This window comes from Lygodium microphyllum, chromosome 2, assembly GCF_053477565.2.
Source record: "Lygodium microphyllum isolate KBCC chromosome 2, Lygodium_microphyllum_v1.1.10, whole genome shotgun sequence".
NCBI classification, from domain to species: Eukaryota; Viridiplantae; Streptophyta; class Polypodiopsida; order Schizaeales; family Lygodiaceae; genus Lygodium; species Lygodium microphyllum.
Genome location: NC_141136.1, coordinates 94,461,438 through 94,476,230, shown reverse-complemented (window position 1 = coordinate 94,476,230; position 14,793 = coordinate 94,461,438). Strand labels below are relative to the sequence as shown.

The 14,793-nt window shown below is 38.2% G+C and overlaps 1 protein-coding gene across 4 annotated transcripts in view; it reads right to left on the bottom strand.

Annotated features, from left to right (window-relative positions):
• Positions 1 to 12,893: 12,893 nt before the first annotated feature.
• Positions 12,894 to 14,793, bottom strand: part of MOS14 (ARM repeat superfamily protein) — a 256,030-nt gene continuing 254,130 nt past the window's right edge. Inside the window, exons 27-28 of one of the 4 annotated variants that reach the window (XM_087696211.1) lie at positions 13,829 to 14,006; positions 12,894 to 13,741 (exon numbers count right to left, since the gene is read on the bottom strand). In XM_087696211.1, the coding sequence (XP_087552337.1) occupies positions 13,463 to 13,741; positions 13,829 to 14,006 (457 nt within the window). In that variant the 3' untranslated portion in view covers positions 12,894 to 13,462. Of the gene's footprint in view, positions 13,742 to 13,828; positions 14,007 to 14,793 lie in introns of those variants that run through there. The other 3 variants (XM_087696202.1, XM_087696193.1, XR_015693625.1) reach the window with 3 other exon arrangements.

The following is a 14,793-nucleotide window of genomic DNA, read 5'->3' as shown; positions in this document are numbered from 1 at the left end:
TCAATATGTGTGCATTGGCATTTCCATTTGCAAGCAAGTAGAGTGTACTAGCAAAACTCTGATATGACTTAGGTAGGTTAGCCAAGATAGTAGAAACATGAGAAGCATAAGAAATAATCTCATCGATGTTTGCAAGCTACACCTTAACCTATGCAATGTATGCATCCACAGATGTCATGTGCTCTATCTTAAGCTATTTGCACAAATAGACATCACAAGCCTCATTATGCACCTGATATAACGAGAAAAGCACATTTCATGTGTGTCCAGCTATTGTGGATGATCGAATGTGTGGAATAAACTATCTCTTGCACGAGAGTTGCAATCAAAGCATGTCTTTAGGCATCCCTCCTATTCCATATCAATTGATTAGTGGTGGAAGGCATAGAAGGAGTTGTAGTGGAAGATCCACTTGTGTTAATTTGAGGAGGATCAAATTAAGATGCAAGGTGACTAGAGGAATTGAAGACAAACAAAAGTTGAGAGAGAGAGAGAGAGAGAGAGAGAGAGAGAGAGAGAGAGAGAGAGAGAGAGAGAGAGAGAGAGAGAGAGAGAGAGAGAGAGAGAGAGAGAGAGAGAGAGAGAGAGAGAGAGAGAGAGAGAGAGAGAGAGAGAGAGAGAGAGAGAGAGAGAGAGAGAGAGAAGGGGAGGGGGAGGGGGAGGGGGAGGGGGAGGGAGAGAGAGAGAGAGAGAGAGAGAGAGAGAGAGAGAGAGAGAGAGAGAGAGAGAGAGAGAGAGAGAGAGAGAGAGAGAGAGAGAGAGAGAGAGAGAGAGAGAGAGAGAGAGAGAGAGAGAGAGAGAGAGAGAGAGAGAGAGAGAGAGAGAGAGAGAGAGAGAGAGAGAGAGAGAGAGAGAGAGGCAAGACTTCTAATTGACTAGGTACAATGTGAATAGGGTAATTGAAAGAGGAAAGATGTGTCAGGTTGCTTTGTATCAGGCATATGTGCTGAGTTGTTATGTTCAAATCAATAGATATGGTGTGAATATGGTAATTGGGAGAGAAACAATGTGTTTGGGTTGCTCCTTATTGGGCTATGATGACAAAAAGAAAAAAGATGAGTGAATAGAAGGGCTAAAGAAATAAGAAACAAAAAAAACCTTAACATATGGCAAAATTTTAACCCTTGGTTGTGTGAGGATGTCACATGGTAAAAATGTAATTGTTGGATTTGAACATTGAACACAACCGTTAAAAATCATAATGTCACAATTGAATGAGCATTAACATGTTGTGTGGTACATAAAGCATAAATTTTTGGCACGTGGGTCATTTACATCTTGGTCGGTAATGAAGTGATGAGATCTTCCTAACACTCCTATAGTCCATTCATCTACTCTATTTCGAAAGCACTTTGCCCATCCATTTTCTCTTTCAACCTCCCTCATGGATGCTAGGCCTTTGGTGCTCTAATATGACACGATTGTGCCTCTTGCAAGGTTCTCCATCTAGCACACTCATGTTGTATCAGTGCACTAGTCTTGCATAATCCAATACAACATGATTCAAAATCCTCCAAGGGTGTCTATCCATCTTGCTTGCGTCATATTGGTGCTTTCATTTCTCAAGTCTTTCGTTCATTTGATATGATGCCCTCTTGGCCCTTCCAAGAGACATCACTATTTCTATTCATGTCATGTCAGTGAAGGCCTCGTTGCTCCCTCCTAGTCCCTTCTAACTTGCACCTTATGTTTCAATGGCATACAATCAACATCAAAATCTAAAGAATCCGAAGTACCTAATCTAAGTTTGTTATAACCTACTATCAAAATCTATAACAAGTTATTGTCGAGAGATATACATTTTATAAAGTTACATTTTTATTTTGTGGTCACACTCCCTAAATTTCCAAAGTTCTACTAGAATGTTCTCTAAATTCTCCTCTAAAAAGTTTTTGCTTGGCCCTAAAACCTTCATCCTTTGTAAATTTGTTAGTTTCAAGCAAGTTACAAAGACATACAAGGATATAAACCATGATAAGCATATTCTTCTTGAGATCCTTGTAGGAGTTAGGCCTTTTGAATATCCTAGGCTATTTTGAGTTTAAAAGCTTTGTCCTATTGCTTTGTTAGGGATCTCCTAGTTCAGAGATGAAAGGCTTGGCAATGGCAAATCCTCAATGTGTCCATACACACTTGCTCTTGAGGAAACCACATATTATGCATAATATACAAAATCTATCTTCACTAAAAACACTTGGTGTTTGATTAACATGCATAATGTCTACAAATTCTTAATGAATTGTGTTGAATGTATTGTTGAGGCTTTCCATAGACTGTGACTAAAAGCTTATTGATGTAAAGATATCTATAGCCAAAAAATTCACTATTTTTAATTTCTTTAATGAAAAAAATATATTTTCATTCATTATTCAACTCAAAACTTAGAACATGTTTTTTTCTCAACATGTTTGTTGAGAAAAACATTTATCTGAAGGCAAGTACATATCCCCTACCATGTAAACATATTGCATCTGAGAAAACCACCCTTGAGGAGTGATTTTGAAAGCAACGATATATCCCTTTTAGTGATATTTGATATGCTCTTATTTTATTTTTAAACCTTGTGAGAGTCCATGCAAGATAGTAGCATGGTAAACTAATCATTATACTGAATGCTTTGGATTCTCAATTTCCATCTACACTTTTGTTATAAATAGTATAAGAGTTTATGGAATGAGAAGGATGTCTTGTGGATGTCATGCAAAAATGGAAGTGCAAATAATGTGCAAAGAAAGAAACTAAGAGACAAAGGTTGATGAACACAAGGAGAATGTCAAGGAGACTAACAAAAATAATGTGGTGTTAAAAAGAATATTGAAAGACTTGATTTCCAAAACTGATAGTATGAACTTCATCCCATTCTATGACATCTTTTGTCAACTTTTATTAGCTATTAGGAACTTTGGGACTACTAAAACATGTTTAAATTTAGAGATTTTGGCTAAAAAGGAGGAGAGAACTACAAAATGAACCCTACTATCGCCAAACTAGAGGAGAGAAGAATACCATCTTGCACACATGGAAAACTCTCTTTGACCCTTTTCTTAATCCATAACAAAAGTGTATTTTTAAACTTTTTTTGGCTTAATGAGTCTCAAACTATATCACTAGATGCTAGGCCTCATTCACTCTACCTAAAATGATTTTATGTGGGAATGCAACATCGTAGGAAATGTAACAATATTTGTAACTTCGTCTTAGACTTGCATAAAGCATGAGTATCATGATGTGCATCTCTCTATCTATCTCTCTCTCTCTCTCTCTCTCTCTCCACATATATATATACACATGTGTATGTGTGTGCACATGTGTATGTGTGTGTATGTATGCATAATTCATTAAGAATGCAATATATCCTAACCTACATTGCTAGGTTTATAATATTCACGAATCTAACTGAATAAATTAATCCTTCCATATATATTTTCTTCCTTTAATTGAGAAACTTTGAGATATTCCTCTATCTCATGCTCTTTCCTACTTTCATTATGTCTACCTCATCAATGGCATATGGAGAGGTGATTGGGAGTTTCAAGAGGGTACCTGAGAATGGTTTGACAAAATTAACATTTAAAGGTCAATGAGACAGGGATACTCCTTTGTCCCTCTTATTTTCTTATGTGTTGCAAAGGACATGAGTTCCTTCTTGAGGGATAGAGCTACAAGTATTGAGGCATCAAACTTCTTCGTTTCATAGCTCAGTCCTTATTGGCGAGGCTGGAGATGACAAAAGTAGAATTTAAAGGTCAATGAGACATGTATGCCCCTTTGAACCTCTTATTTTCTTATGTGTTGCAAAGGCCATGAGCTCCTTTCTTGGGGGATAGAGCTAGAAGCATTTGAGGCATTGGGTTTCCCATCCTAGAGTCTATGTTGTTGGTTGTAGAATTTATAGATCATACAACTATTTACTTGGATGGGGTTAATGAAAATTTTAGGCCTTTGTAGTTGTGATAGAGGCCTCTTATAAAGCTTCAATAACTCTAGATTTGTGACAATTTGGCAGCTACATTGGAAGCTACATGAGAGTTTCACTTGGGACACCTGCAGCACTTTACTAAGATAGGTAGATTGCCATGTTGACATTAATACTTCAAATCAACAATTGGAATCCTTACTACTTAGCATAAGGAAAAAACTATTATATTGTGGCACTTCAAGATTATCACTACTAAGGAGGAGGAGGATAGTGGCAAACTTAGATTTGTTAGCCACCATGTGCTATACTAGTTATTGAAACAACCCAAATCTAGGATGGTTTAGGGATTATTTAGCCAGACAAACAAAGGAGAGTGTTGATCGTGAAGGTTATTGCTAGAGGCCTTCTTCGAAGTGAGGAGCCACGAAAGAAGCTACTACTATGGAGCTTAGAGATGTAGAAATTACACGGCGCACAATGGATAGAATTTGAGCAAGGAGTAGAGAACACAATAAATATGAGAAGAACAAAGACTGCTTTAATTTTAAATGAACTGATATAAAGATGGCTCTGTCCATCCGTGCACTTCCATTCTGAAGCTTAGATGCCGATCCAAACAAATGATAGGCAAAGAGCTTAAGGATACCCAGAAGAACTCTGACTGGGTGAAGGATAGATTGACGATGGATTTAAAGGGATCTTCCTTCTATAGCCCAAGAAGGCAGTATGGTTGGTATGTCCAACCATATTAAGAACCTTCCCTAGTTGGCCAGGGAATATTTCATTTATTGTCTAGGGTGGGGGTGCTACCCTCGGGGAGGCCACTAGCCCCCTAAGACCCCTCAACCAGGGGCTACTTCTATAGCCCTTGAGCCCCAAAATAGATAACTCCCACATCTCACAACTTGCTGCATTGTGTCTTGATTTGCTGCCAACATAACTACACTATCTAACCCAAAGGTTAGCTCCACAAAGATCACCTTTTTGCCATCCAATCACATAGACCTCATTTGATATTCAAGTCAGGACCCACCCAATGTCCCTGCTCACACATGGCTTCTCCTCATAATGGGGGCCTTACAACTTAGAGCACCATGGATCATTAGTGGCACCTTACAAGGGTGGGGCATTGAGCATATCTAATACCCCCCTCAATGTCCACTTGCAGCACGTGAACTACATTCTCAGTGCAATACCAAGTCTTTGAAGATGAGTTTGAAGGAGATCCTTCATAAGAGCTTTGGTGAAAATATTTGCTCCATTCTCCTCCATATACATAGACCAACTCTACTATTCCATCCTTGATTAAGTCATGCACATAATGATACTACAGGATCTCAATGTGTTTGGCGCATGCATGAAAAACTGGATTTTTGGCAATGGTGATGCAACTCTAATTGTCACATCTTAGCACTATTGAATCTTCATCTTGCACTCCCATATGCCATAGGATCCTCCTTAATCACATGCAACAAAGCAAGCTACCTTATACTCTACTTCGATAGAAGACAATGCCATAGTTGGTTGCTTCTTACTAATCAAAGAGAATATTTTTGAATCTAAAGAGAAACAATATCTAGAAATTGATTTCTTAGAATCATTGTCATCTACTCAACTTGAGTCACAATTCCCCATAAGAGCACTTCCGAAACTAGATACCATAGTCAAGAGTTCCATTCAAGTATCTGAGCACCTGCATCCCAGCTTTCCAATGACTTTCTCATGGTTTGTTTGAGAATCTACTTAAAACACCAACATCAAAACTAATATCTAACCTTGTGTTACACAAGTAGATGAGGCTGCAAATCTACTAGCTCCTTTACTTCTCTCATAATCTCAGCCACCATCAAGGCCATATTGATTATGTGAGCAAAAGCCTTTCTTTATTCCTCTATTCTCAATGATCTCCTTGGTCCATCTATCTTTTCCTCAGTTGTAGTAGGCATAGGATTGCTATGATCATAGAGGTGCTTCACCCATTGTGGCAATGGTTTTTTTGGTGTCATGATTGTAAGTTGGTGGATTTTTTTCTCATCATTCGAAGGTGATGCTTCCTCCTCCTTGAGAGTAGGGATAACTCTTGGGATAGGTTCATAGTGGACTACTTTTCACTGGATGATAAAGTGAAAGAACTTATATTCTCCTCCTCCACTATTTGTGGTTGCTCCTTGAACACCACATCAGAGCTTGCTATGATCTTCTTTGCCTCTTGGTCATACAATTTGTAAGCCTTTTGCTAATCACTATAACCCAAGAAGATAACATTTTGTACCTTTTGAATTTAACTTGTTTCTCTTATCCTTTGGAACATGTGCGTAACATTCACATCTAAAAGTTCTAAAATGTGAGACAAATGGTTTCTTACTAGAATAGGCCTCATGAGGAGTTTTGCCCTTAAGAGCATTTGTGTCACTCCGATGGAGAATGTAGACCATAGTATAACTTCTACCAAATATTGGTTAGGTAATCCCTTGTGCCCTTAAGCATCACCTTTTCATTTTCATCATTCTCGTGAGGTGTATGAGGCGTCATCAATTGACACTTAATCCCTTTGTTCTTGCAAAAGTCTTCAAACTTCTTTGAGTTGAACTCACCACCGCCATCTGTTCTATTGTTCACACTTTTCCATGTGTCATTCTCAACAAGTTTTAGCCATTCTTTAAACTTACCAAAAGCTTGAGCCTTATAAAAAAGCAAGTACACCCCACCACAGCTTCCTATTGTAGTCATTGAAGATCAACATAAAATAAGAAGATCCTTCCAAGGCTTTTGTAGGCATGTTACCACACAAGTTAGCATGCATCAACTCTAGAGGAGTCTTCGCACTATTCTTGCTTTCCTATGGAAATGCCTTTCTCTGTTGCTTGCCTATCATACAAGCTTCACATGGTTCCTTCATTTTAGGTGAGCAACCATACCTTACTTATGCATCTCCTTCAACACTGCAAAAGCAATGCAACCAAATATTTCATGCCAAAGTTTACTTGTGCCCACACCAACAGTGGCTATAACAGAACTTAGCTCATACAGGTTGTTTCCTTCTTCTTTGCTGACAACTTTTCCAGTACTGTTGATAATTTCTGCATGTCTTAGTGAACTTCACCTCATGGCCAAGATTAGTTAGGAAGCAACTGATAGTAGCAGATTTCTCTTAATCTATGGAACATACAATACATTTGAAAGATTCTTGAGTCCACCATTTGCAGTAGCAAAGAAAATAGTACTTGTGCCTTCAGGAGGGCATTTTGCATCATTCCCAAGTGTCACAGTGATGAATTTTTGTAGAGACTTTATAGAACTATATAGATCTTTCTTGTGGGTCATGTGATGGGAGATGCCACTATCCAAGGCCCATGAGTTAGTATTAGATATTTCTTGTGTGGAGGAACACACTTCGTCAATGGTCTCCATGAATAACTCCAACTCTCCTTCAGTTGTATTGGCTCTTTCCTTCCCTTTAGTCTTCATGGTGCTATTCTTTTCATCTGCCTTCTTAACATGACAATTTGCAAATTGCATATCCTTTCTTCTTGCAGTAAAAGTACTCTCCTTGAAAATTTTTCTTGCTATCCTTCTTCTTTTTATCAATGTTGGTAGAGGAACCACCTTTGCCTTTGACAATGGTGGAGAATGCAACATCTCCACTTCTGTTACCTTCTTGGGCTTTAAGCCTCAACTCCTCCTCCATTAGTAGTGCACAAAATTTCTCATACGTAAAAGCTTGGTGTCTCACTTGAGTGTATAGGGCAGTTACCAATCCATCAAACTTTGGTGGAAAAATGTGAAGACACCTCTGAGCTAGCTCTTACTAGTCTTTTGTATCCCAATGCTAGCCATTAAGTTGTGCAAATTCTTGATTCCAGTGTGATGAATGATTCAACTATCTCTCATTCAACAAACTTTTCTACTGCTAGTTCATTTTCCAAGTTTTGAATCCTTGTTTAATTTTGCATTTTAAACTGACTCCTCAGTATGTTCTAAGACTCTAATGCCTTGATTATATGTTAAATCAAGGTTAAAACACCATTAGAACAGCTTATAACTAAGGCACATGATGCATCTATGTTCCTAACACTCACATTTGGAGAAATCCTAACACTCAAATTTGATGGGTTGGGATGGGTTGTGGTTTTGGATCCTTGAGTATCATCCCAGAAGCTCATAAGAATCAAGGATTGTTGTGATTTTAAACTTACACAAAGTATAATTTGTACCATCTAACTTGCCTTCACTGAAGGTTGGTGGATGAATCCTCAGTGTTTGAATTGTCGGTACAACAATAGCACCACCAATGTGCCAACATTGCTACTTGAGGTTGCAAATGATATTTCTCCTCTTCGCTATTAAAGCCCTTGTCTCTTGTGTACTCTTCAATCCTTTTAGCCCCCTAGGCTTTGATACCATGTAGAAATTACACGACACATCGGAAAGAATTTGAGCAACTAGTAGAGAACACACAACAAATATGAGAAGAATAGAGGCTGCTTTAATTTCAAATGAACTGATACAAAGATGGCTTTGTCCACTTGTGTGTTTTCACTGTGAAGCTTAGATGGCGATCCAAAAAAATGATAAGTGAATAGCGTAAGGGTAGTTGGAATAAATTTGATTGGGTGATAGATAGATTGACGATGGCTTTAGAGGGGTCTTCCTTTTATAGCTTGAGAAGGTAATCTAGTCGGTATATGCGATCATATAATGAACTGACAAAGGAATATTTCTTTTACTATCAGGCTAGGGGTGCTGCCCCCACACCTCCATCAAGGGGGTTGTTGGTCCCTTGAGACCCCTTAACTAGGGGTTGCTTTCATGGCCCCAAACCCCAAAATAGGCTCCCCTGATAACTCCCACACCTTGCAACTTGATGCATTGTGCCTCGAGAAGCTACCATCATAACTACTCTATCTAACCCAGAGGCTAGACTCACAAAGGTCTCCTTTTTGCCATTTAGTCACATAGATCAGATTTGACATATAAGTTACGACCCACCCAATGTTTGTGCTTACACATGGCTTCTTATCATAATGAAGGCCTTACAAGTTAGAGCAACATGGATCATTTCTGGCATCTTACACGAGGGTGGGGCATTGAGCATATCTAATAAGAAACCATTGCTCTTGCTCATGATGGACCATGGAAACCTAACACACATTGGGTATTTTAGCACATCTCAACTATATAAGGTTTGGGAACCATTTTGAGGTTACATGATATCTTGAAGAGGTTTACCATGTAGTCCCATAAACTAACCTCTACTCCAATGGAAGTCAATATCAAGCTTGCGAAAGATGATGAATCTAACCCTGCAAATGCCAATCTATATAGGTAATTAGTTGGTTGTCTAATCTACATAACCATAATGCGACATGATCTTGCTTTTTTAAAGTGTTGGTAGTGAGTCCATGCATGAATATAAGCAAACTCATTGGATTGTAACAAAGTAGATACTCAAATATGTCAAAGGTACTTCAAATTGTGGATTCCATTACAACTCCGCTTTAGCTTTGAAGTGATTTGGATAGATGGATGTTGATTGGGCTAGGAATATTAAGGAGTGAAATACAAAATAATGAAACAACAAATAATGTGCTACCAAGAAATGAGTCGAGGAACCATAGCAATATCTTGTATTGAAATGATGCTCACAATGCACGAAATTCATGGCTAAAATCAAAGAATAGCAAGGCAAAGGTTCACACTTTGATGAGGGAGGGAAAATGAAGATGATCATGAAGGTAGCAACATGAAAAGAGATGGTTGCATCCGAAGAGGAGAAGGTTGTGGAAAGAGCTAAGGAGAAATCTTGAATGAAGGATGAAAAACAAAAGCAAAGACAATAGGAGAAGAGTAGGAACTTAGGAGAAAAGAAACAAGCGATTTAGTCTTGGCTATTATGAGGTTAGTATAGCAGTCAACAAGGATCAAAGAATTAGTACTCATGGGTCCTAATTCGAGGATCCTAGGAGAAGTATGAAATAGCCAAGGTGCAGACCCAATACTGTAGGAGCTTTATAGCTTCCATCAAAAGAGAAGGGAAAGGTGCTGCTGGAAACTCTACTAGATCCAATCATGGCCATCACACTGTTTATCCTAGTGGTCAAAACTAAAAACATCTTTAACAACAAATTGTGCAATGAATTTCACAATCCTTGCATGTACTATAAACACATGTAGATTGCTTTCCTTAGGACTGAAGAGAAGTAGTGGTAGCCACTTCTCTTTCAACCAGCTAGCCACTACTATAAACACATGTACTAACCTAGCCACCACTGAAGAGAAGTAGTGGTAGCCACTTCTCTTTCAACCAGCTATTACTAAAGACAAAGAGAGACCACACTATTGGGGAGAGGACCCTTCTATCTTGGGGGAGGTTCCCTTCACATGTAGCTTCTACAATGGTGGAGTGGTTTGCCTTTCTTGAGCTGTTGACTCATATTTAGAGATAAAGACTCCAAGGCATCAAGGGAGCTAGAGCCATAATGATGAGCATAATGATGGGACTCTTGATTAGAGGAGAGATCCCTCTTGTAGTGGTAGCTGCTATTGACCTAGGTAAGAGGTTTTGGATCAATCCAAGTTCACAAGATGCTCTCGACAGAGGATTAGAGTTGACTTATTGTGTCATGACTTGGTACTTCAACCATATCCTCAAACTTCTATGGTAGATGGATGGAGATATTGGGTATACATGAGGAGGCTACTATAGAGACTATAGTGGGACCCTAGGGAATAAGTATGGAGAGATCCATTTATAGAGGCATATCGAGATGTGCCCTTCTTTGGGTATACCACTAGGCTAGAAAGGAGATAGATATAAGCAAGATTCAAAGCAACATCAATAATTGCTTTGTATTGGACTAGGCGGGATATTTCACAACCTTTTCTTACATACTTCAAGAGGAGGTTGGAAGACAACTTCAGACCAATAAACATTTCACTCTTTGTTTGGTTACTAGAAAACATGAGTTTAACAATTAATACATGGCTTAGCCATGGTAGAATTGTCACTTGAGCTAGATATGAAGAGAATGAGGATATATAGAGACATTGCATATGAAATTGCCCAAAGGCCCATGAGACTTGGAGGGGAGTTCTTGGGATGGTATTTCATGGTACTACACACTCTGATTGCTATGTGGGGAACCATTGCTTGGGTCATACACAATGTGTGGATATGGGGATATATAAGGGTGTCATGTTTACCTTATTTTGAGGCAATTTGTGTGCTAGTACTAGTGCTTGGTACATATGAACAACCATATGTAACCAAGCTATTGATTTTCTAAACATCTTACAAACTCTAAGATCTACATTGAGGTTCTGCACCCTTCATGGGAGATGGAAGAGGTTATAAGGAAATTCAGACTTGAGGAAGAGAAAGGTGTTTACTTTAGGAGACAAGATTATGGCACCTTTCTTTTCAAGATCCACATGGTCTAGCATTATAGATCGCTTAAGTGGTGATTTTCAAACCTTGTAAAGGACTTATAATTATTACATATTTTTGATATGAAAGTCACTTACAAAGTAACTTTATTTTTATATTTTACCTTGGGATATTTTTATTTCAAGGAGACTTCCTAACATAATATTGATTGAGAGAGAGAGAGAGAGAGAGAGAGAGAGAGAGAGAGAGTTGTGTAAATTACCAAAAATAAAGGTGTAACTTTGCCTCCTAATACTGATAACTTGCAAAAAAAAAAAACTAATAAATCAAAGGTTTTGATCAAGTCAATAATCAAGGTACAAATGAAACCTATGGGAAATAGCATTAACATTAGAGCACAACCTTGCCAAAGCTAGGATTGAAGCTCTAATGTCTAAGTTATAGAAAACAATGAAATGTTATCATCCAACAAGCAAGAACATTTAAAGTGCAACATCTTTCATGAATTTAAAAGACTATTGGCAACACCTAGCACTACTTAATACAGACACAACACTAGTTGCTCAAAATAATCACATGAATTTCATGCTTATCCATCTCAAGAAGATAACTATGAAAATTTATACTTTGTACCATGTTTCCAAAGTCTTCAAAATGATTGACTACACCTCCTCAATTCTTGATTCATAGTCCTCTTTTGCAAAACATTAAGTCTTACCTCCTCAATTCTTGATTCAAGCACTCAATTCTCTAATTTTAGTCCTCACCTACACCAAATGGATGCTGCTTATACAACTTGACAATTTGAGACAAAACCAAACATAGTAAAAAGCAAATAACTCCATAGTTCATAATTACCCAATGTTTTTGTGACATGCATATACCTTTATGAAGTGTGCACTACTTCTAAGTTAGCCTTGTAACCACATTACAAGTGCCTTTTGTGATATTTGGGAAAAGGATTCGAATAGCATATATGTGGCTTTGCAAAGAAAATTTTGTTTGTGCAAGGGGACGGCACATCAATTTGCAACTGATGAAGCCTATTAACCTACCAAGCTAATGCACATGATGCTACAATCCAATGAAGTACTAGATTGCTTCGTCTCCCTGCTTGGGTGCTTTTTACTTGGTGGAGGGATCTTAGATATATAGGCTGGTTAGCGTTATCTTTCAGTTTTTTAATAAACCAAGAGTACCCACTTAGAAACACATGGATATGGGTCTTTATTTGAGACAATTTTATGTAATCATTGGTGGACAGTAACACATACCTCAAGGTCATGCGTCTGCATTGATATGTCAAGGATGATTCAGCATTGTTTCAGGTTCTCAAACAAACCATGTCACAGTTGCCTTTGTACAGTATGTTGATTGTTTGGTTTTGAAGGGGACATGTGAAGTTTTTCACTTTATCTCCTAGAAAAGAGTACCTTACTAGTGAAAGAAGAAGAAGCTGTACTAGAACATAAGTTTCTGATATAAAAATACAAACACAAAAGGGCAAGAAATTGTGTAATGCACATGACAAAACTAGGTGTAGCTTGGAGTCAATTCTTTTCCACAAATTTCCCATCAAGAGCTAGCTTTGCTCTCTTAACGACTGTACTCACCTCTATTATATTTTGCAACATATGCATGTGCGTATTCACCACCTCAATATCCCTCATGACACATTTGTTATCAATGTTCAAGCAGCTCAAAACTTTTGTGATTGATCAATATCACGCACTGACTTTAGGAAGATATTTTATGGGTTTACAAATAACCCTTCATTGTATAGAGATTTGACAATGTTGGGAAAGAGAGAACAAAAGAGCTTACAATGAGAATCATGCCTCTTAACTCCAGCAATGTGAAAAGAAATACATGAATTTATGCAATCCCATCTCTAAAATGGGCAGGTGAATTGAAATGTCATCTTTTGTGCGATTGTTGGAGAATTTGCATAATCATACAGAGTTGCAGACCCAACAGTAATTTACACAGATCAAAATTGCTGGGCCATGCAGATTGTAACAAGCGAGCATATGCTATAGTTCAGCCATGTGCAAATTATTTCCATATGCCGCATTAAGGAAAGAATGGTGCGTACAGGATGAAAAAATTGATGCATCTGTGTGTACGTGCAGGTCAATTTCCAACGATTGTGCTAGCTAGGCCGCTGATGGAAGTGTCAATTGATTAGGCTTCAAGACATTTCGTACAAGATCCATGGTCTTCTTGTTACGACGACAAACATCTGAAATTTCTTCAAGTGAGTTCTTAACAACCGGAGACTCTGGACCAGAAGCTGCAGATGCTACAGCCTCCAAAAAGGCTTTCTGCTCATGTTCAGCCACGGCAATTGATGGAATGAGCCGAATCACATTTTCAGACCATTGTACTACTTGTGCACCATATAGTTGTGCAAGTGCTAAAAGCACATCTAATACCTGTCATCAAAAATATATGCTAAGAATGAAATCCCTTTTTATTGAACATCATTCCACTTAATACACCAGAGATACAGATAGTCTTACCTCCTCAATTCTTGATTCAGGCACTGCACCAGCCAAAGCACCTATCAGGATTCTACACAAGGTTATACCTCTTGGCAACAAAACTGAGTCCAGGGTTGTTTTGAAGGGTTTTCCACCAGGAGAATCACACAAGTGAATTGTATCCTTAATAAAGTTCAGAATAGAAATACATGCTTCCCTGCGAACACAATCAAACAGAAGTGCTTACTAAATTTGAAAAAAATGCATAGACAAGCACCTGCATTCTAGCACACATTTTGTTTTCGTTTTTGCCAAGTCTTCCTACCACATAGTGTGAAAGGTTCATCAAATTTCTGAGAAGACCGCAAAGATTAGGGTTTCAGCAGCAGCAAACTTTAGGGTGAACATTTAAGAGAAAGGAAAGAGAAGATGCAATCAATGCAATCTGTAGAAAAGTCAAATCTGAAAGTGATGGAACAAAGAGGGGAGAGCTGCCATTATTCATCACCCAGCCAATACCCATGTTTTAATTAATGTGTTCTTTTAAAACTAAGGTTATATCACCCTTAATTTAATGGCCCTAATCTCTGTTCACACATAAATCGACTTAAAACCCATAACCAGTGATCCAGTGGGTGTCCACACAAATACACATGTGCATAAATAGCCGGCCCTAATCTCTGTTCACACACTAATCAATTTAATACCCATAACCAGTGATCCAAGTGGGTGTTCACACAAATACGTGTGCATAAATAGCTGTCCCTTGAAACCCCTACATGCATCAGAATAATACATGGATATTGGTGCTGTTAGTGTTTCCTCGAAGTTGCATTAATTAAACTCACAGTAATTGGCATGACATTTCCTTTATTGGACGATATTCCTTTATTGGACATGGATATCGGTGCTGTTAGTGTTTCGTCGAAGTTGCATTAATTAAACTCGCAGTAATTGGCATGACATTTCCTTTATTGGACATGGTAGCCCCCATGAGGGCAAAG